The 27,065-nt window shown below is 42.9% G+C and overlaps 2 protein-coding genes across 13 annotated transcripts in view; one reads left to right on the top strand and one right to left on the bottom strand.

Moving 5' to 3' along the window:
- Positions 1-25,185, bottom strand: part of LOC114673869 (uncharacterized) — a 245,244-nt gene extending 220,059 nt beyond the window's left edge. Inside the window, exons 1-2 of the mRNA XM_077975285.1 lie at positions 24,591-25,185; positions 23,239-24,267 (exon numbers count right to left, since the gene is read on the bottom strand). Coding sequence (XP_077831411.1) covers positions 23,239-23,615 — 377 coding nt within the window. The 5' untranslated portion in view covers positions 23,616-24,267; positions 24,591-25,185. The remainder of the gene's footprint in view (positions 1-23,238; positions 24,268-24,590) is intronic.
- NAPG (NSF attachment protein gamma) overlaps positions 22,932-27,065 on the top strand; it is a 37,917-nt gene continuing 33,783 nt past the window's right edge. For 11 of the 12 annotated variants that reach the window (XR_013408076.1, XR_013408077.1, XR_013408075.1 and 8 more), the window contains exon 1: positions 22,932-23,115. Coding sequence is in view for 9 of the 12 variants with exons in the window: in XM_077974636.1 (XP_077830762.1) it covers positions 23,060-23,115 (56 nt within the window). In the remaining 3 variants the exon portion in view is untranslated. 12 annotated transcript variants of the gene reach the window in all.

Genomic DNA, 27,065 nt, shown 5'->3' on the forward strand with positions numbered 1-27,065 from the left:
GAATATGATGTTAGCTATGAGGCTTTTCATGAACGCCCTTCACCATCTTGAGGAAGTTTCCTTCTATTCCTGTTTTGCTGACTGCCTTCTTTCTTAAATCATGAAAGACCACTGAATTTTGTCTGATACATTTTCTGCATCAACTGAAATGACTATATGGGTTGTTTTCTTTTTCCTTTCTTCAGTTAACGTGGTGTGCTACATTGATTGACTTTGTTATGCTGAACTACCCTTGCATTTTTGGGATAAATCCCACTTAATCATTATGTGTAATCTGTTTAATATGCTTCTGGATTCAGCTTGATAGAGTTTTGTTGAGAATTGTTGCACTTGTATTTGTAAGGGATTTGTATGTAGTTTCCTTTTCTTGTAATATGTTCATCTGGCTTTGGTATTTGGGTGATGCAGAACTCATAAAATATTTAGAAGTGTTCCCTTCTCTTCTACCTTTTGAATAATTTGAGAAAGTTTAACTTTAACTCTTCAAATGTTTGGTAGAATTCACCAACGAAGTCATTTGGTACTGGGATTTTCTTGGCTGGTTTTTTTTTTTTTTTTTTTTATTACTGATTCAATTTCTTTACTTACTTGTTTTAGATCTGGAGATATTGTCTGTGTCTCCTTGAGTCAGATTTCATTGTTTATTATTTTTAGAATTAATTCATTTTATCTAGATTATCTAATTCATTGGCCTATACTTTTTAATAGTATTGCCTTAAAATCTTGTTTGTTTCTTTAAGGTTATATTTTTAATTCTAATGTTAGTAATTTGAATCTACTCTATTTTTATTTTTCAGTTTGTTAATTGTGTTGATCTTTTCAAAGAACTAACCTTTGCTTTTGTTGATTCACTCTTCCTATTCTATCATTTTCTTTCTTTCCTTCTAATAGCTTTGGATTTAGTTTATTTTTCTAGTTCCTAAAAGTGTCCAGTTTATTGATTTGAGATTTGCCTTCTTTTTTCATGTAGCTATTAACATCTACAAATTTCTATATGAGCACTGATTTGCTGCCTTCTGTAAGTTTTGGTATGTTGTGTTTTTGCTGTCATTTGTCTCAAAGTATTTTCTTATTTTCTCTTGAAATTCTTTCTTTGATTCATTGGTTGTTCAAGTTTGTGTTTAATTTCCACATATATGTGAAATTTCCAGTTTTCCTTTGTTATTGATTTCTAGTTTCATTCCATTGTAGTCAGAGAATGTACTTTGTATGATTTAGGTCATTTAAAATTTACTGAGACTTGTTTGTGGCCTAATGTATTGTTATCTCAAAGAATGTTTCATTTGTACCTGAGAGTGTATATTTTGCTGTTGTTGGATGGAAAGTTCTATACATGTCTGTTAGATCTAGTTGGTTTATAGTGTTGTTGAAGTTGTGTATCTTTTTACTGATCTTCTGTCTAGTTGTTCTATCCATTATTGAAAGTGGGGTATTGAAATCTCCAACTATTATCCTAGAACTGTCCATTTCTCCCTTCCATTCTGTCAATGTTGGCATCAGATATTTAGAACCTCTGTTGTGTGCCTATACATTAATGATTATGACATCTTCTTTATGGATTGACCTTTTATCACTATATAATGTTCTTCATTGTCTCTTTTAACATCTTTTATTTAAAGTCTATTTTGTCTTATATTAGTATAGAATGGACACTGCAGCTCTCTTTTGGTTAGTATTTTCTTGGAATGTCTTTTTCTATCCTTTTACTTTAAACTTACTTGTGTCTTTATATCTAAAGTGAGTAGCTTATAGATAGCATACAGTTGGAGCATATTTCTTTATCCATTATGTGAATTTTGGACTATTAATTAGAAAGTGTGATTCATTTACTTTAAAAGTGATTACTAATAAGAAAGAAATTTCTTTTGCCATTTAAAAATTTGTTTTCTATATGTCTTTTTAAAGAATTCCTAAATTCTCCCATTACTGCCTTCTTTTGTGTTTAACTGATTTTTTATAGTGTACTATTTGGATTTCCTTCTCATTATTATTTCTGTATTTTTTTTCTTAGTGGTTATCCTGAGGTTTACAATTAACATTTTAAATTTGTAACAATCTAGTTTCAATTAATATTCAATTTAGCTTCAATAGTATACAAAAACTCTGAATCTATATTGCTCCATTTGCCCCCTCATGTTGTTATTGTCACATATTACATCTTTATATATTGTGAGCCTATGCAAACAGATTTATAATTATTGTTTTATGCATTTGTTTTTAAAATCATATATGAAAAATGAGGCATTGCAAATTAAAATCATAATAATACTGGATTTAATATTTACCTAGGTAGTTAACTTTACTGGTGCTCTTTAGTTCTTCATGTTGTTTCCAGTTACTGTCTAGTGTTCTTTCATTTCAGCTTGAAGGCCTTGTGTTAGCATTTCTTGTAGGGCAGGTGGTCTACTAGTATTGAACTCTCTTAGCCTTGTTTACTGAGGGATGTCTTAATTTCTCCTTCGTTTTGCCAATTTATAATTTTTGATTGACAGTTTTTTTTTTCTTTCAGCACTTTAAAAATGCCATCCAACTGCCTTCTGGCCTTCATAGTATCTAATGAGGAATAAGTTGATAAACTAATTGATGATCCCTTGTTTGTGACTAGTCACTTTGATATTGCTACTTTAAAGATTTTCTCTTTGTCTCTGGCTTTCAACATGTAATAATGTCTCAGTGTGAATCTCTTCGAGTTTCTTTTACTCAGAGTTCAATGAGTTTGCTGGATATGTAGATTCATGTCTTTCATTATATTCGGGAAGTCTGGGGCCATTATTCAAATATTCTTTCTGCTCCCTTTCGTTATTCTCCCTTCAAATATTGTTTCTGACTTTACCTACTTCTTCTCCCCTTCTGGGACTTTTTTCTTTTTTCCTTTTTTTTTTTTTTTTTTGACAGAGTTTTGCTCTTGTCACCCAGGCTAGAGTGCAGTGGCATGATCTTGGCTCACTGCAACCTCCTTCTCCCGGGTTCAGGCAATTCTCCTGCCTCAGTCTTCCGAGTAGCTGGGATTACACCATGCCTGGCTAATTTTTGTACTTTTAGTAGAGATGAGGTTTCGCCATGTTGGCCAGGCTGGTCTCAAACTCCTGACCTCAGGTGATCTGCCCAACTTGGCCTCCCAAAGTGCTGGGATTACAGGCATGAGCCACTGTGCCTGGCCCTTCTGGGACTTTCATTATGTATACATTAGTATGTTGGTATGTGTCTCATGTCTCTTAGGTTCTCTTTATTTTTCTTCATTCTTTTTTCCTTCTGCTCCTCAGACTGGATAATTCTAACTGATAGATCTTCAAGAACACTGATTTTTTTTCTCTTAATTTCTATGTTTATTCAAAAACAAAAACAAAAAAAAATTTAAAAGAACACTGATTTTATTCTGCCATTTCAAATATGCTGTTGAATGACCTAGGGAATTTTCTGTTTTACTTACTGTATTTTTCAGCTCCAGGATTGCTAATTCCACTTGATTTAATTTCTTATTTCTATCTCTTTATTGATAGTCTCTATTTGGTGAGATATTATTCTCCTCATTTCCTTTATGTCTTTGAGCATACTTAAGACAATTGATTCAAAGTCTTTGTCTAGCAAGTTCAATGTCTGGCTTTCCTTGGGGACAGTTTTCATTCATTTCCTTTTTTCTTGTGACTGGGCCCTATTTTCTTATTTCTTAGCATGCCTCATAATTTTTGTTGCAAATTAGGTATTTCAAATATTTATATATCAAATATTATGTCATAATTTGGAAATCAGATTTTTACCCCTGCCCAGGGTTTGTTGTTGCTGCGTCTTATGGATTGGAGTGGTTTGTTTAGTGACATTTTCCAAACTATTTTTGTAAAGACTGCATTCTTCATCGCACATGGTCATGAAGTGTCTGTTCTGTTAGCTTAGCTGTTAGCTACAGATTTCCCTAAGTGCCTAGAGGAAAAAAAAACCACCAACCCCCAACTTCAAACAAACAAACAAACAAACAAAAACTCGTGGGTTTTCAGATTGAATTCTATTGAGGGAACTCATTTCATGTTTAGACAGACTGCTTACAACTCTGCCTTAGCCCTCATTTCCTGCTTGCACAGAGCATAGAAGCAGCCAGAGATAAAAGCTTAGGGTCCTTTCTGGTCTTTTATGAACATAGTTCTGGTCCTGGGCATAAGTATAATCTTCTAGTTTCCTTGGTATGCATGAGAGCATTTCAAAGCCTTTGTTCCCTTGTGTATTTCTTTCCCCAACTCCTTCCTTCCCAGATTTTTTTGGCTTGCCTGCTGCCTGCCCTTTAGGGGCTGCTTCTAGTATATTTACCTTTAAATGCATTTGACAAACACTGCCTGGAAAGCCACTCAGCTCTGAGAAAACTCTATGGTGGGCAAAACAAAGTTTAGCTCCATGGACCAATCCTTCAGGGAGCCACCAGGCAGATCAACATCTACTTACACAGTTCTCCAAGAACAAATCCACACTGCTCTATCTAGTACCAGCAAGCTGCACCATGAACACAGGTCCTATATTTATGGCTACTGCCATGCTCTGGAACAAAGAACCATGGACAGGTATGTTGAAATGCTACCACAATCTCTTCCCAAATTTCAGCAGTTTCTTCCTTATTTAATCATTCTCCTTATTGTTGTAAGTTTTTAAATTAAATTCCAGAGATATGAAAAAGCTAATTGTAACAACTTTTGCTTGCATAATCATTGCTTTAGTGAAGGGAGTTAGTTTGGAGTTCCCGATTCTATTTTCAATCACATAATAATGTTTTAACCTAAACTTGTCTAGAATTGTCATTCCTGTTTTGTAATTAATAACACACATTTTGCTGATCCCAGAAAATATCTCTGATGCAAAATCTATCATGAGCTGAAAGCACAAGGCCTTGCTAAATGTTAAAACCAAAATTTTAAAATAATTTTTATAATGGGCACTGAAGTATGGCCTACTCCATATTTTTTAAAATCTTTGATTGCCTCAAAATAAAATCTTCGTATTTATTGACTCTGTTTTAAAAGCTCAAGCCTTTCTCTTTTCTAATACATTTTATAATTGGTTTCTTTAAAATAATACCATTTGCAAACACAAAGCTGCATACCAATACTGTTTCACTGTGTTCCATCTCTCAGAAAAGACTCCAGAACAACTTTCAGGAATGGGAACTTGGCTCTTTATAATTGGCAGGTTATTTTTGGCACATGTGGGGGATCTGTGACTTTACAACCTTGCCCCACGAACTCTGGATCTACAACCTTATCACCAGGCACTGTGGTATAATAAAAGCAACTCTCATGTAAAATTTTGCTGCACATACCAACATCTTAAACAAGTACAAAAATAGCTATTCCACTTATTCCTATAATGTCTATGAAGTCCCAGCATTGTTCCTCGTACAAATTACATGACCTAACTGCTTTTTTCCTGGGAGTCATGCAAAGACACAATGGAATGTGAAGGTGCTATGGCTTGGATGTTACCAAATCTAATGTGGGAACTGGATCCCCAGTGTTGGAAGTGGGGCCTAATAGGAGGTGTCTAGGCCATGGGGATGGATCGCTCACTCTCTTAGTTCCCATGAGAGCTTGTTGTTAAAAAGAATCTGGCACCTCCCTCCTCTCTCTTTCTTCCTCTCTCACCATGTGATCTCTGCACATGCCAGCTCCCCTTCACATTCCACCATGACTGGAAGCAGCCTGAGGCCCTCACCAGATGCCCAATCTTCCAGCCAGCAGACTGGTGAGCCAAATAAACCTTTTCTCTTTGTAAATTGCACAGTCTCAGGTATTGCTGTATAGCAAAACAGAACAGACTAAGATAGATGGCAGGTTAGCTAGTCCTAGATGGTATGACTTAAGTCAATTATTCTAAATTCAAACACATATTTTGGTAGTTTTCCACTAATTTTTACATGGCCACCGTTAAGTAAATTGATCAACGAGGCTAAGCCCATCCACTATTTAAGAACTGCAAATATGTTGCAACAAACAGGACTTTTACACTCAAAGAAACCTTGGAAACAAATCTAGTTCTACTCCACACACAATGCTGTGATCCCCTCAGTGATGTAACTGATAGAGAATTTTCGGTGTCAGCTTGGACACTTCCAGAGACATTACTCAGATCTCCAAAGCTTTTCATTCCATTTTGGAAGACTTGTAATTTCTTTCCTGATAACACTTGGACACCACTGCTTTAAGTCACCGCTCCATTCTTTTTCCTTTGGTCAAGCTCCAGTTTGACAAATTAACATTTCTATGAAAATGCTGAATAAAAGAGATGTAGATGAATCAACGAAAATAATATTAGTACCACTACTTCCCCTATCCTGGACCAATTCTGGTGGAATAGATAAATTACAGTTTTTAAAATAAGATTTACATTCATTTCAGAATTGATGTCTTCAAAGATTTGGAAGCCAGAGTTATCTCTTTTATGTTACATGATGTAGAAATGCAAAGATTCAACAAGTCATTAATATAAGAACTTGCAAAGATTGAAAGCTTTTCAGAAATAAATAATTTATATTTACTTGTTGCATCTATCTGGAAGCTCTCCCAGTGCAATGTCAACTTTACCTCTGTCTTTGGCATCTAAGGCATGCATCATATGTAATTCACAAAATAGCAGATACCGTATGAAGATACTTGCTTAAATATTTTACCTTTGACAGATTCAGTGCTTATCAAAGCTCATAGAAGATACTTAATTGCGATGGAAGAACCAGATTAGTCTGCATGGCAAGACATCAGTGCATGTCAAGAGAGCCGTTGAAGCTAGGACTGCTGAGTTTTATTTCCACGAGAGACCAAGAAGCTTTGAGAGTTGGACATTTCTTCAGGGAAAGATAAAGTGGGGAACATCACTTTGGTCTGATAGCAAGTGGTTGTATTTAGAGCAGAGAAGTGGGCTGTCAACTTATATTTTGATTATCTCAGTGCTTTACTGTTTGTGCTTTTGAATGGTTGATTTATATTCTTGACTTTGATCTTATTGCATTCGTTTATATTGTATGGTTAAATTGTTTGAGTTCTTTAATTTGCAATCATCATTTCTTTATTTACTTATTTATATCCCACTTTATTCCAAAAATGATTCAAGGCAGCTTACGGAAATACCTACAATTCAAGAAGACCAAATAAAATATAAAAATAGCTGAGTGCATCTGGACAACCAGAATGTAGGGCTATGAAAACAAGAACAATCCAGATGTGGCCTTGGAATACTTAGGATATGCTGTCAGAGCTTAAACCCTAGCTGTAGGTGAGCCATATTTAATGTCAGCCTTTCTAGATGCTTAAGTGGTAATGTGGCTTAAAATTTCATATGACTTGAACAAGTTAATTGCTTACGAAAAAGCACAGTTGTTTCTGACAGCAGGGAGAGATTTCTCATTTGTGGGAAATTTATTAAACACAGAGGAATTCACTTGTTTATTGCTCAGCATGGTACACTCATTCCAGTTAGGAATACAGACGCTGGTGGATCTTTTAGAACATGGATTAAGGATACCAATGCTACATACCCTAGGTCTGCCCCACATTCCATCCAAGCATGGACTTTTTCAGTTAAATTTACAACCCTGGGTCCATCTGAAATTAGTCTTCACTGCTCCAAGGATCTTTAGAAAACATAATTCTCTTATTTGTGTGTACCTTTGATGTATGTGGCTTTTACGTTTGAATTACTGCATTAAACACAGTGGTCTTCCTTACCAGGACTTTGTGTAGCAAGATTTTACTTTCATCCTTCAGTTAAACCTAATTAAGAAAATTAACTGAAGGAACTTCCCATAAAAATGAGATGTTATTATGTGCTAATGAAAGGCAGATTGATGAAGCAAGTCTCCTAGTTACGCAAGTCATAAACTCAAGGTCTCATTCCCATCAAAGAGGCTTAACTGTCTGTTCCCAGAGCTTTCACGTAATTAAGGTATGCTCTTATTAGGTGTCAATAAATGCCCAGAGGGTACAGTCTGCACGTGGAGTATGTGCTGCTGAATATTTGATGTGATGGTTTTTGTTAAAACTATCCAAGTTTAAAACTCTCAATTGCTCTCCTTCTTCACAGCAATACCACTTATTGCGTAACCTCCATGTGGAAGGGTCCTTGCTTTACAAAATGTGTGCAAGGATGTTCTTGGATAGACTTTTGTTGGGGGAGGGGTGGCCATGACCATCTTCATCCTTAGAGGGTCTCCACGTGCCCAGCCTCATAGGTCTCTCTCTCCTCTGAAGTTAATCATGGCTGTGTCTCTCACCTTCATGACAGCTCTCTCACACAATGGCTGGGAGTGAGGAGTCACTTTTTCCAGGGTCCCTCCTGCCCGGCCAGTCTACTCCTGACAAATGACAGCAGACCTCAATGGCAAGGCTTCGCCCGGAGTCCAGAGGATCTCAGCATCGGAAGCGCACAACTAAGAATTCTTATTTCCCTCAGTCACAGATCTCCTTGTGCTGCCCGGGAAGGGATGGCCTTCCAGATGCGAGCCTACAGATGCTGCCCTCTCTCCTGAGTTCTCCCTGTTCCCTTCTTCCTATCCTCTGGCAGAGGGATTTCTTAAAGTCCTCAATCCAAGGCAGCTTCTTCTCTGGGAAATAATTTCCTGCTCTTCCTAAGATGGGTGTGTGTGTATGTGTGTGTGAGAATCTGTGTCTGTATTCGTGTGTGAGTGTCTGTGTGTCTCTATGTATGTGTGAGTATATGTGTGCCTGTGTGATGTGTGTGTCTGTGTGGTATATATGAGTGTCTCTGTGTGTGTCCCCATGGGACTCCGTGTGTGTGTGTGTGTATGTGTGTGTGGTGTGTGTCTCTCTGTGTGTGGTGTGTGTCTCTCTGTGTGTGGTGTGTGGGGGTGGGGTGGGTATGCCCTCTGGGTCTTCTTTGCCCTACACACTAGCATCCGGGGTTCACGGGGGCTTTTTCCTTGCTCACCACCAACGGAGACGTGCAGCCCCATGAATGGATGGGAGGAGCGTCCTCCACTGCTCCTCAGCACCCTGACAGCCTGGCTAAGGCTGATTTCCTTACTGGAGGCAATCAAGCCACAGCCAGATGAGCACTGCTTCTTTCTTTTCTTTTATAATAAGTGTCATTTTAAGAGGCATTTGACCCTTCCCTGGAATTGCTTACAATGCAAGAGTCAACCCTAAATCTTCATTTTTAAAAATCCGAACCTCCAAATGCGAAAAATACCAGAGTTAATTGAATATATCTTTCCTCCCAAATCTCATATCATCAGTCTTCAGCCTGTTCCCCCCAGTCTTCAGGCTCGGGATGCACCCTGTAACATGTCAAGGAAGCATCACTTATTCAGCTGATGGATACTACAGTGAGTGCCACATTTGCAGAAAGTGCTGTGCTAGTTGCTCTTAGATTGGCATCCACACCCTCACACCTTAACTGCAAGCGGTGCTCTCGGGCACCAGGGTCCCAGGCTCTTGGAAGCTCATTCTCCACTGATGAGTCTTTCCTCAGATTGTCATCCTTGGCCATGTGCCGTGGCTCACACCTGTCATCCCAGCACATTGGGAAGCTGAGGCGGGAGGATTGCTAGAGCCCAGGCGTTTGAGGCCAGCTTTGACAACATAATGAGACCCCGACTCTACCTAAAAAATTAAAACTTAGCCAGGCATGGTGGCACACTCTTGTTGTCCCAGCTACTCAAGAGGCTGAGGTGGGAGGATCACTTGAGCCCAGGAGGTTGAAGGTGCAGTGAGCTATGATTATGCTACTGCACTCCAGCCTGAATGACAGAGCAAAACTCTGTCTCAAACCAAAAGAAAAGAAAAAAGGAAGGAAGGAAGGATGGAAGGAAGGAAGGAAGGAAGGAAGGAAGGAAGGAAGGAAGGAAGGAAGGAAGGAAGGGAGGGAGGGAGGGAGGGAGGGAGGGAGGGAGGGAGGGAGGGAAAGGAAGGAAGGAAGGAAGGGAAGGAGGGAGGGAGGGAGGGAGGAGAAATAGAGAGAGAGAAGGAAGGAAGGAAGGAAAGAAAGAAAAAAAGAAAGAAAGAAAGAAAGAGAGAGAGAGAGAGAGAAAGAAAGAAAGAAAGAAAGAAAGAAAGAAAGAAAGAAAGAAAGAAAGAAAGAAAACAAAGAGAGAAAAAGACTATTACCCCCAGCTTTCCCTGAGCTGTTGGGATGCTGCTCATGTCTAGCCCTCCCTAATGCACCCCACACCTCACCCCTTGGAGCAGCGAGGTTTAGTCTCCTTGGCAACACTTTCCATATTTGTAATTTCTAAAATTGTGATTTACTATCTGTCTCTTTTGCTGTGAAAGTGAGCTCCTCAAGGGAAGGGACTGTTTCCGACTTGTCCTTGCTGGTGCCCTTGGCAGATCTCAGTGCCTTGCACATGGAACACTTTTGGCAAAACATGTTCTGATGAGCAAGCAAACACTGCGTGTGCCATCTGGGTCCCCTACCAGCCTTACAGACTTGCCTCATTAAAAAAACTGCTCTACACAGAATTCAAAGTTTTGGAATATTACAAAATGTGAACAGAGAGTAAACAGATTTCATCATAGCTCTGGGAGTAAAATGAGCATAACTTCAGCTTCAAAAACTCTTGTGAATCACCTAAACATATTCTGTATAAAACACAGAAACTTTTGTTCTAATATAAATGTTACACTAATTCCACATGTAAAACTACCGTCAGGAGCAAAGTTCATTGTGAATGATATTCTGTGCAGAAACAGTCCAATGCTTACCTAAGAATCAGAAAGAGAAGGCTTTACTCAGGATGCAGGAAAAAAAGAATCTTTCTGGGAAAATTACACACAGATAGTCCCAGCAACAAGTGGGAAGGTTTATATTTTTCCTGTTCAATGTCTGAACAGTAAGGCAGTCTATGCTCTTGCTACTGTGAGAATCAAAAGACAGACAGAGGCCGGGCGCGGTGGCTCAAGCCTGTAATCCCAGCACTTTGGGAGGCCGAGACGGGCGGATCACGAGGTCAGGAGATCGAGACCATCCTGGCTGACACAGTGAAACCCCGTCTCTACTAAAAAATACAAAAAAACTAGCCGGGCGAGGTGGCGGGTGCCTGTAGTCCCAGCTACTCGGGAGGCTGAGGCAGGAGAATGGCGTGAACCCGGGAGGCGGAGCTTGCAGTGAGCCAAGATCACGCCACTGCACTCCAGCCTGGGTGGCAGAGCGAGACTCTGTCTCAAAAAAAAAAAAAAGACAGACAGACCCCCCCCGCCCACCACCAACTCCTGGAACCTCAGTTAGGCTGGCCAGGGCCTCAAACTGGTCTCTGGGAGCTGAACTTGGCCCACCTGATAGGGAAGCCAGCCCAAGGTGTGGGGTGGAGGAGCACGTTCACGGTAACACCTTCCCACACAACCCAAGAGTCTTGAAACATGGATAAAGGACAGGTTAAGGTTGCTAAGTTCTGCTGTTTTCATGAATTCATATAAACGAGATGTAAAAAATTATAATTCAGTAAGAGCATTGATTTGGAAGCCTGTTTGAATATCAAAGACATATGTTGTAGTCTAAACTGGAAGTCATCTGCTGGTCAATGCTTATCTAAATTACCGGTTCCATCTTGGATTTAAAGATCAACACCATAAAATTGAAGTTCTACAGTGGTAAAGGCCACAGCTCAAAGAATGACTGAAACAGAATCTTGGGGATGGCTTGGAGACAGACGTGTTCAGGCGCATTGCTGTTTTGTCCTCAGCCTGCACCATGAGAGAAGGACCTTTCTCTCTTCATCTGTAGGATCAGCACTGAAGCTCAGGAACAGAGGAAAGTAAAGCAAGTCATTGTTAAGGTAGAAACTCTTCCTGGAATTATCTGCAAATGCTACATCCTCGTCATGGTCCCATGTGTCTGTGTGGCTACTCGTGTGGCTTTTACATAACTCACAGGATGGAAGTTTTCAACTCACTTGTGGTTCTGTTCTGAGAACGATATGGGATGGGGGCAGAATGTCAGCCCAGGGCAACAAGAAGCCATGCAGAGAATGCCCTTCCAAAGGCAACAAGGCCGGAGCGGGGGCAGCAGCGAGCTGGGGTCTGCACTTCAGATCAGCGACAGAAACCTGTCCGGGAAGGTTCCCATGGGGATGCTGGAGATGAGGATGGAAAGGAGAAGCTGAAAATCTGAACTTCAGGAGTGAGACAGGAGAAACTGGCCACAGGAAAACAACATGGGCACAGCAGGAAAGTGGGCACTTGGCTTCTAAATGGAACTCGAGCAGGTTCTGACGGCTCCTAAGCTGTTCTCCTTAGGGGACAGAGATAGCTGAAAGCATCAGCAAAGAGCTGAGCACCTGGTCCCAGCGTGGCTGAGGAACACATGAGTCTTGACTGGAAGCCTCTTCCCTCCCTCGTTTTGCTTTGTGACTTTTTGCTTTCAGTTACATCTCTTTTTTTTAACCCAAACAGTTCCAAAGAACTGATGGGAAAAAGCACCTCATTCCAAGTTATTTGTCCTGGTTCTGGTACCTCGGACTGATCCTAGGAGTCCCAGTTTAGATCCAGAGGCTGACTGTAAGAAACAGAAAAAATCCTTAAGCAGAAGGTCCTCCCCTCCCCTCCAAGCTGGCCTTGGCTGCTTCCATCGGCTGTGGGCCATGTCATCCTGGCTTTTGTCCCTCACTCCTCCCAAAGAGTTAACCCCTGAGCCATCAGTCAGAGAAGTGAGGGGCGGCACACAGGGGTTGGGAACCTAGGCTTCTCGAATTGGTATATTTTTCTCCCATTAGTCAAGAAGGACTAAAACAAAGAGGTGCGTGACTGCACTGTGACACTGGTGCTTTAAGAAGACTGTGCTGCAGAGGAGAGGATGCACTGAATAGAATGTTGGGGGCACAATGACTAATCAGTAAGAGCAGGTTGTCCAGCAGGCCGGGCAAGAGAAGGTGTTGATGGCAGCCAGGATGGGGAGCAGTGGACCTGAGCAGGAGAGGTTAAGGAATCTCGGGATTCTGAATCCTTCAAGTTCACTCCATTGAAAGTACTTTACTTCCTAACATTACCAATGTTTCAGTGGTCCCAAGATGTCTACAGTCATCATTAGAAGTGTCTTCTAAATACCTGTGCCCCAAAGAGAAGGTCACTTGGGAGTAGGGGGACAATAAGTGCTTGAAAGGCCTTCAACCTGGCTGGCGAGCTCTCCGTGCAGTCTGGACATCAACAGCTACATTCAAAGCCCTCTTAGGTCATCTTGCCTTCTGTAAACCCAATTGTGCTTAGTTGCCTACTGAGTTTAGGTAATCAGGGAGATTTACAGGAGAGGAAAATATACAAGAACAATGTGGGGCTGCGATGTTTCTGGAATGCAGGGAAGGCACGTCTCGTTTGCTGAGAGGACACATGTTTAATGGCAATGCCAGCAGTAGCAGGCTTTTAGTGGCTCTCCTGCACCTGACTGGCTTGGGCTGGGAAGGATTTGCCATCCCAAAGCCCGTGTACTCCCATGCAAGTCAGCTGTGAGGGATTTCAATGCCTTCCGTGAGCTCAGAAAGGATTCTCTGATCACATTTCTAATAAACACTCTCGTGGGAAGATGATGAGAACAACGGTACGAATGAGGGCTCCTATTTACTGACTGTTCCCTCTGTGTCCATTCTGTGTAGGCACTTTGGAGGTATTATTTGTAAAACTGACAGTAACTCCACAGCATAAGTATTTAGTATGTTTATCTATTGCTGCTTAACAAGCCATCTCAAAGCTCAGTGGGTTAAAACAGTATTATTGTATCTCCTGATGGTGTGGATGGAAAATTTGGACAGGGCACAGTCAGAGAAGCTGTACTCGGCTTCACGGTTGGACGGCTAGGACGGCTCTCATGGCTGCAGCTAGGAGAGGAGGGGCAGCTGGCCACTGCCTTTCTCCACTCATAGACCTCTACCGGTGTGGCTTGAGCTTCCTCACATCATGGCAGCCTCAAGGGAGTTGCACTGTTCAGGGTTTCAAAAGCCAGTTCATGTCATGGGAGATGGGAAGTGGGAGCTGCCTGTGCCTTGAAGATTGGGCCCTGAGAGTGGCACAGCATCACATCCTTGTTCTTTCAGTCCAAGCAGTCAGAAAACCCACCTGCATTCAAGAGGAGAGGACAGAGTCCCCCTCTCAATGGGAGGATTTGGCTGCCATTTTTAATCCACCACATTATTATTCTTCCTATTTTATAGGAGAAGAAACTGAAGCTCAAAGAAGCCAGAAAATATATGTCTTTAAGTAACATAAGAAATACTGCCGAGGTTTGAAAGTATGACTGACTCTCATCCGTTTTTCTTTCTAGTATACAGCCCCGCTCTCTTAAAATGCGGACACTTGATCTTCTAAGATAAGACTTTTTGAGCCACAAGCTACTCTTCCGATTGGATGTGGAACAAAACTTAGCAAGTCATTGTCCACGTTCTTTTTAAACTTTGCATCACTGAATGAAGAGGCCCCATCTAATAAGCTGTAGAATTGAACACTTCTCTTCAATTTCAGAGGCTGTTTAAGGTAAAGGAAGAGGAAAAAATGGAAGTGAATAAAATCACAAATTTAAATGAGAAATACCTGGCTCGGGGAAGGTTTCTTTCCCCCAGAGGATAGATATATATTTACATTATGAAATAAGCTGGAATCCAATGGAAACCCCTTGTTATTATTAGATTTCCTCTTGAGAAGGATTTACAAATGAAAACACAACTTGCTATTTTAGTATTTTGTTTTTCAGGGAAGAAAAACCCTTTGCAAAAACAAATTTAAAAGAAAAAACTTATCCATTTCAAGAGCTTGTTTATTTTCTTATTTACCAGGCTAAAACTGTCTTCTTTCATCTCTGATTACATTGGGGGTTGGAGAAAAGAGGGTTTTTATTTTGTTTTGTGTGCTTTTTTCCTTTTCTCTAAATCTGGAAGGTCGCTTTTCATTTGTGGGCAGTGCCAAACCTTTCCTTATCCACAACTGCGTTTCTGAATCCACAGCCTCCTCCGGCTGTAACTGTGGCCCAAGAGCGCCACGCAGTGGGGGACAGGAAATGAAGGGTGAGGGCAGTCACATGTGAGATGGCTGCAGTGTTCATCTGTTATCTGGTGGCCCCACTGAACAACCGTGGCCATGACCCCGCTGTGCACCTGCTAGCACACAGCTCCATGTTCCTTTGCCATGTGTCCTGCTATTGTGCTGTGATTCCCCCTCCTCAGCTCCACAGGAATCTGGAAAATCAGAGTCCTGTGGCTGCTTTTGCAATCCTAGTACACTTTGAGAACTTCATGTTCCAGTAAGCTTTATATAATGTCCTAGACCATTAGAGCCTTTTCAACTTCCTTATTAACATTTATTCGTTTCTAATTACACAAGTAGAGGGAAGCTGCAAGAGATGTGTCCCTGAAGATCTGCAAACTTAACGCAACCATTGCATAATTTTAATCCAGTCTTCACAAAGGGAGTCATGTGCTACTTTTCTAGCCAAGTCACCCTGGGCTCCTGCAACCTCGTCACCTCCCCAATCTTCCCTGGAATGTGGGGTCAGGCACCCGCACACTCTGCAGCACAAATTTGCTATTCCTTCTCTATCAGTAACCATCTTTGTCCAGATATCACAGGTCTCAGGCCACCACTCCTTCAGAACTTCACTTCATTGTCACCTACCCGGTGAGGAAACCTACCCCACAATCACAGGTGCCCTGTCCCATTCCTACATCCTGCTTTGTTTTCCTGAGTGTTGATCCCCTCTAGCACTGTGTCTACACCGCCTTAGCCAGTTTCCTACTGGACTCCACAACCCCACCCATATGCCCCCTGCTAGAATGTCACCTCTGTGAATCCCTGCTGCTTTCAGGCTGTCTCCCAGAGCCTAGAACAGTGCCTGCATGGAGAAGTCATTCCACACATACTTGTTGAAAGAATGCCTAAAGAATGAATAGCATAAATCCAGTCCACAGCTCTTTATTCCTGGCAGCTTCAACATGTGCACTTCTTGAGGAATTTCTAATTTGGAAGATATGTTATTTTTAAACATTCATTAATGAAGTTTGTGAATGAGCTATTTTAGTATTTTGTTTTTCAGGGAAGAAAAACCCTTTGCAAAAACAAATTTAAAAGAAAAAACTTATCCATTTCAAGCGCTTGTTCATTTTCTTATTTACCAAGCTAAAACTGTCTTCTTTCATCTCTGATTACGTTGGGGGCTGGAGAAAAGAGGGTTTTTTTACTCATTCAAAAAGAGGGAATTACTCATTCACAAACTTCATTAATGAGTCATGTTTTATGTTGTGTTCTCTCAATTTTGCCTACTTTATATTTGTACAAAATGTAACTGTGTGAACATATCCTCCTTTAAAGAAAATGATTGCTGTATATCCATGAGGTGTGGTTTCCAAGAGAGAACATTTACAGGTTGGCACTGGGCTATCTGCAAGTGGTCTAATGAAACACATGATGGGTTTCCACTAAGCCAATTCAGTACATTGGTTTTATCTTTTATTCAAAGATAGCTTGCAAAGGAAGGTCTGTATTTTTCTCTCTCTTTAAAAATAGTATTCATCAAAACGGTTGTGTTCGTTAGAGTGGATTTAACAGAGATCTGTTGTTAAACATTTACAATGCTTCATCTCTTTCCAACATTACTGTACTCAGACAACGCTGCCTCACTTTGTGTACAAAACAGTGAGAGAGATTGCTTTTATGTGGAAAGTTCAGTTACGAATGCGAAATGCTGCCAGAATCTGACTGTAATCCCAAGAGGCAGAAACTAACCACTTTTGTTTGGACGGCTTGCGGCTTGCAAAGGCACGTGCAGGTAGCGCCCCCGTGTGTTCACTGAAGGGACCCATAAGGTTATGCGGGAGAGCGAATGAACGCCAGGACTCTCCCCAGCCAATGCGTGCCTAAAGGGGAATTTCTCAGTATAATATGCTTGGCGCTTCTGTTAGGGGTGGCCCTTCCTGAGCCATTTGACAACTTACTTCAGTCGAACCTAATAAACTTCCAACTCTCATTTTCCAATTATTATTACAATTTCAAAGCAGGTGTGTGTAAAGTACCAGGTACTAGTAAACTGACTTTCCCCCATAAAAACATTTGAAAATCAATAATTGGTCCATACAACTAGGCAACGTGTTGCGTGAGTGGTTATTAAACTATTACAAAATAAGGACCATTTTCTGGTCCATTATAGTGGGCCAAGTATAGATTTGGAGTCACATGGGTCTGGGTTCAAGTCCCCATCTTCCCATTTACTGGCTGTGTGACCTTAGGAAAGCTACTTAGCTTCTCTGAGCTTCAGTCCTTATATGTGAGATGGGTTAACAACAGTGTTTCTAAAGCACTTTGTAGAGTTTCTGGCAAATGGTTACCAGGGGCCCTAGGGTTCAGTGGAGGTTTTAGGTGCCAGCCTCCATCAGGTGCCTGGGAGCTCAGGCAAGCTCCAGGCTGCCAATCCTACTCCCACTCCAGGCACCTTTGGCACCCATCTCCCCTTTGCCTCCCAGAAACTGGCCCTGCTGCACTGGAAGCTATGCTATGGTTAGGGGATACCAGTCTGCCTGGTCTTCAAGGGCTGGCACCTTTGGGTGTTGCCCCGTTCTCTTTCTCCTTTTCAAACATTCGCTCTCTTGCTTTGATTTTGAAATTCAATTGAAAATAAAACAAATTAATAATGATGGTTTTGTGAAAGGTTAGAGCAGGAGAGGTTGAGAGAAATGTGGAGAAAGTCCAGCAAATAGAAGCAAATAACAAGTCAAAGAAAACACTAGAAAAGGCTGGCTGGGTACAGGGGGGTGCACTGGTGATCCTAGCACTTTGGGAGGCTGAGACAAGAGGGTTGCTTGAGCCCAGAAGTTTGAGATCAGCCTGGGCAACACAGTGAGGCCTTGTCTCTACTAAAAATAATAATAATAAATAGCCAGGTGTGGTGGCACATACCTACGGTCCCAGCGACTTGGGAGGCTGAGGCAGGAGAATTGCTTGAGGCTAGGAGTTTGAGGCTGCAGTAAGCCATGATTATGCCACTGCACTCCAGCCTGGGTGACAGAGTAAAACCCTGTCTCTAAAAAAAGAAAGAAAGAAGAAAGGAAGGAAGGAAGGAAGGAAGGAAGGAAGGAAGGAAGGAAGGAAGGAACGAAGGAAGGAAGGAGAAAAGAAAAGAAATTACCTTGAAGAAGGGCCACAGCCAGACTTGAGAGAAAATACTTTCTGAGTGTCCAAATGCTTCTTCCTCTTCTTCCATCATGACACAGGACTTTCCACTGAAATTGACTGGGTTCTACTCTGGAAGTGACACTGTGCCAGGTTCTGAACACAGACAGCGAGTGCAGTCACAGACAATGGCGACTCACAGACCACGCAGTGGCTGTGGACAGGGAGACGAGGAGATGCGGTTGCCTCTGGGCACTTTTTGGAGGCAAAGTCTACAGAATTTCCTAGAGATTGCATGTGGTGTGGAGAGAAAGAGCAGAGGAGCATGACTCCAAGTGTTTGGCCAAGGAGAGGGTGAAGCTGCCATGAACCCACGTGGCTGAGCCTGAAGGGAGAGCAGGTGTGGGAGCATCAGGAGCTCAGATTTGAACAGTTACGTGTGACATTTTAGATGTCTATGTGGAGCTGCTAAGCAGGCACTGGACACAGGAATCTGGAGAATGAATTCTCCATATTAATCTCATAAAGATTCAGTGGTGATTTTTAAAAGTCAGTGCATTCATTAATACTTAACCGGAAAAAAAAATACAGATCATAATGGCTTCTATTAGTTTTATCGGAACAAAAGCCAAGCACAATCTTCTAAAATCCTATTCTGATGAAAGGAACTGTCAAACGATAGCAGACTTTTTTCCAAAGGGTTTTTGTAAATTTGTTATTTATAACTCAGAAGATATTTTCCCAGAGAAATAATTTCATGATTCATGGCTAACCTCTTGGGCTAGGTCTCAGAAGTGTATCTCTTGTATAACATAACAGCATATTTGTGGGGGGGAAAGAGTAAAATAACACTGTCAAGGTACTAGCAATTAAACAAACAAACAAAACTTAGTGATATAGGAGCTCTTATGCTTCCTTATTTATGATTCCTGATTTGAAATAGAGCTCATTTGACCAATCAAACCCTCTCTCCAAGAAATGACAAAGACCTTTTATTTGACTGGAACATTCAGCTGTGGGAGGCAGGTCCAAGAATTTTGCTTCCTGGCAGCAGACTAGGCTAGGGGAAGGAAGCAGGTTTGTGTAGACAAGGAACCTGGGACGGCAGGCTCAAAGAACTCTCAGAGGCTTAAGCCCACCATGAGAGAAGAAATGGGGTTTGCAAGCTCTATTTGAAGCCTCATTCACACTTTGATGTGATTCATTTTAGTCACATCCAAAACAAGTAGATCACTCGGGAATGCACATTTTTATTGAGGCGGAATAAAGAAAAAAGGGTTTCTAGAACTAGAGGAGGGGATTGGCTCAGATGGCAGCCAGCTAGTCTGTATGTTGATGGTGTGGGTGAGGGAAGACATTAAGTGCCTAAAGAGGCTTAGGAGAAGAGGCAAGAGGTAAGTTGAAGTCACAAAGACAACTTTTGCTGAAGTTCTGGTGGTAGCTGCTGTGATAACAAGAATTACGTTTATGGGTCACCAAGGCTTGAGTTACACTATCGAATCTAGCTTGGAAAACTACATGTCTTAGTCTATCATCATTTGGTCCATGCTTTGCATTCTCAGCTCTTCTAAGCGGCCTTCTCAGTTTAAATTCCCCTTGCCTGCTGTGATAACAAGAATTACGTTTATGGGTCACCAAGGCTTGAGTTACACTATCGAATCTAGCTTGGAAAACTACATGTCTTAGTCTATCATCATTTGGTCCATGCTTTGCATTCTCAGCTCTTCTAAGCGGGCTTCTCAGTTTAAATTCCCCTTGCTCAACTCCCACTTCAATTTTATCGTAGGAAGAGAAGGGGGGGGAAGAAAATGGGGACATTTGTATCACACCTTTACTGTGCCCATTCTCCCTCTTCTTCTCCCCTTTACTGTGAATGCAGGTTAGCACACACTTATCACGGCTTCCTTGGTCAAGGGTTCTTTGAAACATAGAACCCTTGAACACCATTGGCTATTGATATAGCTCCAGTGACTGGAGGAACACCAGGGTTCTTGGTCTCATGCTGATAGGATTAACAACACGGACACGTGAAGTAGTTTTAAGGAGCAAAAAGTTTAACAGGCAAGAAAGAAGGAAGGAAGAAGAAAACAGTTCCTCCATATAGAGACAGAGATAGGGAGGATTCAAACAAAGAGAAAACTCAGTGTGCACTGGAAAAGTGGTTGCTATATTGGGATCCTGGAGGAGGCGGTGTCTGGTTTGCATAGGGTGCAGGCGATTGGTTTGACCAGGTGTGTCATTTACACAGCTCTCGAAAAACCTGGCCCTCCCACCTTAGCCCTTTAATATGCAAATGTGGGTCACCGTTATGTTTTGAACACATGGTGTTATCTGGAGGTGGCCACGAGACACTTGCTACACCTGATGACAATGATGACAAGGAAGAGATGACGGGAATTGCCATGTTGAGTGAACCCAGTTTCTAATGGCTTACATTTGCATATCAAAGCTTGTGGGACTGGCCCTTCAAGCTGCCTTTTCTGTTAGAACAGAAATGGTTCAGGGGTTATTTCTTATAACAGGAAAATTTCCACTGAGAACTTTTACCCTTACCACGTGCCTAAAAAGTATTTCTTAATAACTGCTATGTCACTATCATGGGTTTTTTTTCCCCCATTCTTTCTTTGTTGATGCCAAAATAAAATTAAGTTAAATATTGTATCCTCTCATAGATCACGAATGCAATGAGGGCAGGCATTGTCTCTTGCTCGACAATTGGGTCCTAGGTGTGTAGGCTTAATGTCTTGTGCAGAGTGGGCATTCAGTAAATAATAATTCAATAATGAATGAATAAATAAGGGAGAATGTGGACGAGGCTATAGGCTTTTGGTGTAGATCCTTTAGAAAACTTTCTGGGCACTTTCAATGGTTTTAGAGGGTGATGGCATTGGGTGGTTAATAAATCTAAATTCACTTGAAAACATGCTTTCCACTGGTAACAGTCCTTTTACATTTAATCAGTCATCCCAAAGTTGTGGCGAATTGGAAGTCATGGCCACAGTATTTTACACTCCTCTATTTTCCTACCTCTTGAATCTGAACTTGCCTTATGACTTGTTTTCATCAATCAATTGTGGCAGAAGTAATGTGCAGTGGGCATCCAGGCCTTACGAAACCTGAAGCTTCCACGTTCACTCTCTTGAAATTCTGATGCCTTCCTATAAGGAAGCTCAGGCTAGACAACCAAATGAAGAGGGGACTTGTGTGTGGGTACTAAATTAGAAAGCGAGGATAGACAGAGAAAAAGCCCAAAGCCAGTTCCCCCGTTGTCACGAGAGAAAAGGCAAAATACTGATTGGCAATAGATTGTGTGGTGAGGCCAAAGGCAAGAGCTCTTCAAATTGTTATTTTCTATTCGACGAGAAGTGAGAGTTGGCAGGCAAGCAGAGATTGTGTAGGAGTTTTGAGAAGGAAGGTGTGAACAGCCCCCGAAAGAGTGGGTGAGTGATTTGACCACGGAAATGTGGGAGCGTTGCTCAGCAGCACCAAAGGTCGGCTTGATGTTTATGATCATTAAAATGAGTCATGTTAGCATGCTCGTTTGTTTTTTCCAGTCAAATTCACTTGCTCAAGAGGAGTTCCAGAGTAGGTGGAGAGTTGGGGTTTTTCCTGGCTGGGAGAAAGGAGGGAGAGGGAGCCAAGGCCGTTGAGAGTACATGCACTAAAATGATGGGACCTGAATTTATGCTGGGAAAAGAGGGAAGTGTAAGAGCAGAGGGATAGGGAGAGGTGAGGAATCTGATGCAGGTAAGTAATTACTGGCACTAAGAGGTATGAGCTGGAATGGAAAGGGAATGTAAAGTGAGCTGCTTGAAACCGACACTATGGAGGGCACACAGTTATGAGTAAAGTCAATGGTGTAATACCAGGAGTGTGTGGCTGCGCTGGTGTGGGAAGATCACAGGAGGCTGGAAGCTGAGAGGCTGTATAAGCATTGCAGGAATCATCCATGTGGATATTGAAATCACCATGAATTATGAATGGAGCCAACTGTATTACTGGTTACTATTTTTACCAGACCACTGTACGCGACTTTAGATCCCTCAACTTCCCGTTTAGAGCACTTATCGCGGCTTGAAATATTAGAGCGATTATTTGCGCCGGGCACGGATTATTAGACAGTAATCAGGGCTTACAAGTCTGTTTCGTTTCTTGACTGACATACGATTAATACCCAAAAGGCAGGATGGATAGATAGATGAATACTAAGGCCGGGCGCGGTGGCTCAAGCCTGTAATCCCAGCACTTTGGGAGGCCGAGACGGGCGGATCACGAGGTCAGGAGATCAAGACCATCCTGGCTAACACAGTGAAACCCCGTCTCTACTAAAAATACAAAAAACTAGCCGGGCGAGGTGGCGGGCGCCTGTGGTCCCAGCTACTCCGGAGGCTGAGGCAGGAGAATGGCGGGAACCCGGGAGGCGGAGCTTGCAGTGAGCTGAGATCCGGCCACTGCACTCCAGCCTGGGTGACAGAGCGAGACTCCGACAAAAAAAAAAAAAAAAAAAAAAGATGAATACTATTCTATCTGTGATACAGAGAAACTTCAGATGTAATAAATTATAAGGCCAAATAACCCTACAAACAGGATCCACAGTTTCACATCAATGAAAAAGCAAGACTTCAAGAGGGCAGGAGTTTTTGTCTGCCGATTTTCCCGCGTCTAGCACAGTGCCTGACACATATTAAGTGCTCTGCAAAAACTGAATGAAAGAACACGCCCCATCAGTATCTCACCGCGCCTGCGCTAGATGCCCTGGGTGCGGCCAGCCTTGAAGCGCTGCGCCTGCGCGATGTCTCTTTGCGGGGCGCCCCGGTTGGTTCCCAGCCCCGCTTCGCCGCAGAGGCTTGGGCCGTCCGGCCCTCCGTAGTCGCTCGACTGTCGCGCTGCACCAGCCTCCTCCTCGGCGTTCCCACGCCTATTTGGGCGGATTCTTGGCGCCCGAGGAAGAGGTAGGCGCACCGTGTCTCCACGTCAGAGACCGGACTGTGGAGATGGCGGCCCAGAAGATAAACGAGGGGCTGGAACACCTCGCCAAAGCAGAGAAATAGTGAGTGAGAACCTTCCATGGGCCTGCGTGTGGACGCCGGGTCCGTCTCTCACTGGCGCGGCCTTAGCACCCGGCGGGGCGGGAAGGAGGGGTCAGGGATAAGGGGACCCGGCGCGCTGGTACCTGCGGGGCTGCAGGGGCTCGGTGTCCCCTGGGTCGCACTCCCGGGGTCGAGCTCCCGGGATCGGGCTGGAGTCAGGTCCGCTGCGCCTCGGGCAGCGCCGTGGGTCCGCCCCGCCGGAAGTCCGCTCCCCGTGGCTGGTGTGGGCGGGGACCCGGCGCGGTGCTGCCGGGCTGGTAGGTAAAGGGGGCTTCTCTACTTGTTGTGATCGGGGCTGTCGGTGCGTCGGAGGCTCGTTAGCAACATCCCTGGCCTCCACCTGCTGGGTGCCGGTCGCACCTCCTCCCCGTTTGTGGCAACCCAAAATGTCCTCTGGGGTACAACATCGCCCTGTCGAGAACCACTGCCCTTGAAAAGCTCCTTGTGTGGAGGGGACCATAGGTTTACCCCAAAAACTCCTCGGTGAACCTTTGTCATCTGGCAGTTTACTTTTCCTGTGGGCAGGGACTGTGCTCCTTTCGTCCTTTGATGTGTATGTCCTTCCACCTCTGGTACAGTACGTAGTAGGCACCCAGCAAATGTTTGTGGGACTGAACTGATACTCCTTAATTTATCCTTTGGGCAGCCTCTTCCCCCCCCCCCCCCGTTTCATTACTCCAGCGCATTTTTATCTGTCAGTTACAGTTAATAGAAAGCCAGCATCGTGCTCTGTGGTGGGGGCTTCACATACATCATTTCGTAAGCTGAGATCTTCACAATAACTTTCCAAATAGAGATGATAATTTTTCGTAAGAGGAAATGAGACTTGGGGAAGCCTCCTAACGACTTATGCCAAACCGCACAGGTGAAAGATGGCAGAGCCAATTTTCGAACAGTGGAAAAACTCAGGCTATCACATGACTTGAGGCAGTCAGTGTGTAAGGTACTGGGGCTCGGGTTCCCACAACAATCTGACTTTCTAGTGGGAGCAAACGCAAAATTTGTAGTAAGAGTAGTGTGTAGAATAGGGACCACAAAAAAAGCTGTATTAACTGTGCATAGGTAACGCAGAGGGAGAAGTTTATTCTTCATGAGAAAATTTGAGGAAGAAGGCCGGGCGCGGTGGCTCAAGCCTGTAATCCCAGCACTTTGGGAGGCCGAGACGGGCAGATCACGAGGTCAGGAGATCGAGACCATCCTGGCTAACACCGTGAAACCCCGTCTCTACTAAAAATACAAAAAAAACTAGCCGGGCGAGGTGGCGGGCGCCTGTAGTCCCAGCTACTCCGGAGGCTGAGGCAGGAGAATGGCGTAAACCTGGGAGGCGGAGCTTGCAGTGAGCTGAGATCCGGCCACTGCACTCCAGCCCGGGCTACAGAGCAAGACTCCTTCTCAAAAAAAAAAAAAAAAAAGAAAAAGAAAATTTGAGGAAGAGATGATTTGTGAGCAGGGCCTGAAAAATACAGAATGTTTTAGACAGAGGGGAAATCTTGTGAAAGAGATTCTGTGCGCAAACTGTAGTATGTATTATACACGGGCCTGAAAATGTGCTCTGGGAACAGTGAATGTAGTGTAGTCACAGTGCCAGAGGACGAGCTGGAGTGAAGAAGAGTTGGGGCCAGACTGTGAAGGGACGGCTTCTCAGATGGCTGTTGTAGGCATCTAACCAGAGAACCCGGTTAGATTTGCTTTTGGTGGAAGAAATGTGGCAGCAGGCTGGGCGCGGTGGCTCACGCCTGGAGTCCCAGCGCTTTGGGAGGCTGAGGTGGGCGGATCACTTGAGGTCAGGAGTTTAAGACCAGCCTGGCCAACATAGTGAAACCCTGTCTCTACTAAAAATACAAAAATTAGCCAGGTGTGGTGGCGCACACCTGTAATCCCAATTGCTCCGGAAGCTGAGGCAGGAGAATCGCTTGAGCCCCAGAGGCAGAGGTTGCTGTGAGCAGAGATGGTGCCACTGCACTCCAGCCTGGGAGACAGAACAAGACTCTGTCTCAAAAATAAAAAATAAAAAGGAAAAGAAAAACGTGGCAGCAGTGTGGAGAATGAACTTTGACATATTCAGTAAACAAACATTTACAAATTGTCTCTGCGTACTTGTGCCAGCCACTGAGGATACTGGAGTAACCAAAGTGGCCCCTTCTTCAAGAACTTAGAATTCACAGACGGGCAGACAAGTGAACAGAGGACTAAAAAGAAGATATTCAGTGCTAGAAGTATTCAGTGTAGTATGGTGGAGATATGAAGCAAGGAAAAGGTAATATGCTCCGGGTGTGGGGAATGGAAGAGGAGGAAAGGTGACTGTCCCATGAAGGTAGTGCCAGACATGTTAGTGGGTTGTTGACTTCAGGGGAGAGGTGGTGATGGCCTGGATTCAAGTACAATACAGGGGTGGGATTGGGTGACATTTGTCAGTATGTAGTTGACATGCTTTAATGACCTGCCTACATATAGAGATGAAGGGTTAGCTCCCAGGTTTCTAACTTGGGAGTGGGAGAGGCCTTCAGCCAAGATAGGGGATAGGGGTTAATGGATGTGCTTGGTGAGTAGGTCTGGGGCAGGGAGGTGTGGGGTTCAGGCTTGAAGTGTTAGTTTGAAATGCTGCTAGACAGTTACTCGGTTGGTGGTAGGAAAAATGGGCCAGGAGCTTAGGACATATTTGATTTTTCTCCATTTTCTAATGATGATATAGTTCAGTGTTGCTGAGTCATTTTGTAAATTGATCCCCCCCACCCCCACAGATGGTAATTTTGCTGTTTTCTTTTTTTCTGTGGAAATTGGTCAATTTCCTTATTGATTCTTTGGAGAAAAAGAGTCAAAAGGACTAACAGGTATAGCTGCTAAACCTAAATTAGCTATACATCTTTCTTCCTTATTAGTGGTATTCATGTGACTTGGGATGGTTTGCCCAGTTTCAAACTCTCTGGGTCTTTCCGTGTATAGCTCCTTCAGCGACTGAATGATTGCATCTTGGTTTTAGTGGGATTAAAAAAATTATGTTAATATACAGAATGTAATGTTTGTTTTGGGATAGAAACAGAGGGTTATCATTTTGCATATTGCATATTTCCTCAATTTTGTGGATTACAGTAGACACACCACAATTTAAGGATATTATTTTTCTGAGCAGTGAAATTCTTGGTAAGCTTGAAAAATTGCTTATGTTAATTTGAATTTTGTAACACTATATACACAAACAAGTTTTAGATGCTAAGTGTGTTAAATAAATTTAATTGGCAAAAAATGTTACTGTAGCTGGCTGGGCGCAGGGGCTCATGCCGGTAATTCTAGCTCTTCGGGAGGACGGGGTGGGCGGATCACTTGAGGCCAGGAGTTCGAGACCACCTGGCCAACATGGCGAAACCTCTTCTCTGCTAAAAATACAAAAATTAGCTGAGTGTGGTGGTGCAAGCCTGTAATCCCAGCTGCTCAGGAGGCTGAGGCATTAGAGTCACTTGAACCTGAGAGGCGGAAGTTGCAGTGAGCCGAGATACCACCACTGCACTCCAGCCTGGGCGACAGAGCCGAGACCCTATCTCAAGAAAAAAAAAAAAAGCTACGACTTTTTGGTAGTTCACATGGCTGCCACACAATGAAGCCTGTACTTCTGAGGGCTCCTACAGATTCCCCATCTTCCTCTTAAGATACTGGCCTGATTCATTTGAAGCAAGCCGTGTTCTGTGCAAGCAGGCCTTCACTAATTGAATGAAATTTAGAATTTAAGATGGCTTGGACAATTTTTATGCACACCCAAATTTGACAGTTACTGAATTAGTTTAAGTCTGAAATTATTTTAAAATAAGAAAAAAATAAAATATTGAGGAAAAGGCAAGTAAGATAAGAATTCAAAATTGATGGTTCTTTGATTTGGCATCTGAGAAGCCAGTAGGGATCCTGGAAGGCAGTTTCT

This window comes from Macaca mulatta, chromosome 18, assembly GCF_049350105.2.
Source record: "Macaca mulatta isolate MMU2019108-1 chromosome 18, T2T-MMU8v2.0, whole genome shotgun sequence".
In the NCBI taxonomy this organism is placed as follows: Eukaryota; Metazoa; Chordata; class Mammalia; order Primates; family Cercopithecidae; genus Macaca; species Macaca mulatta.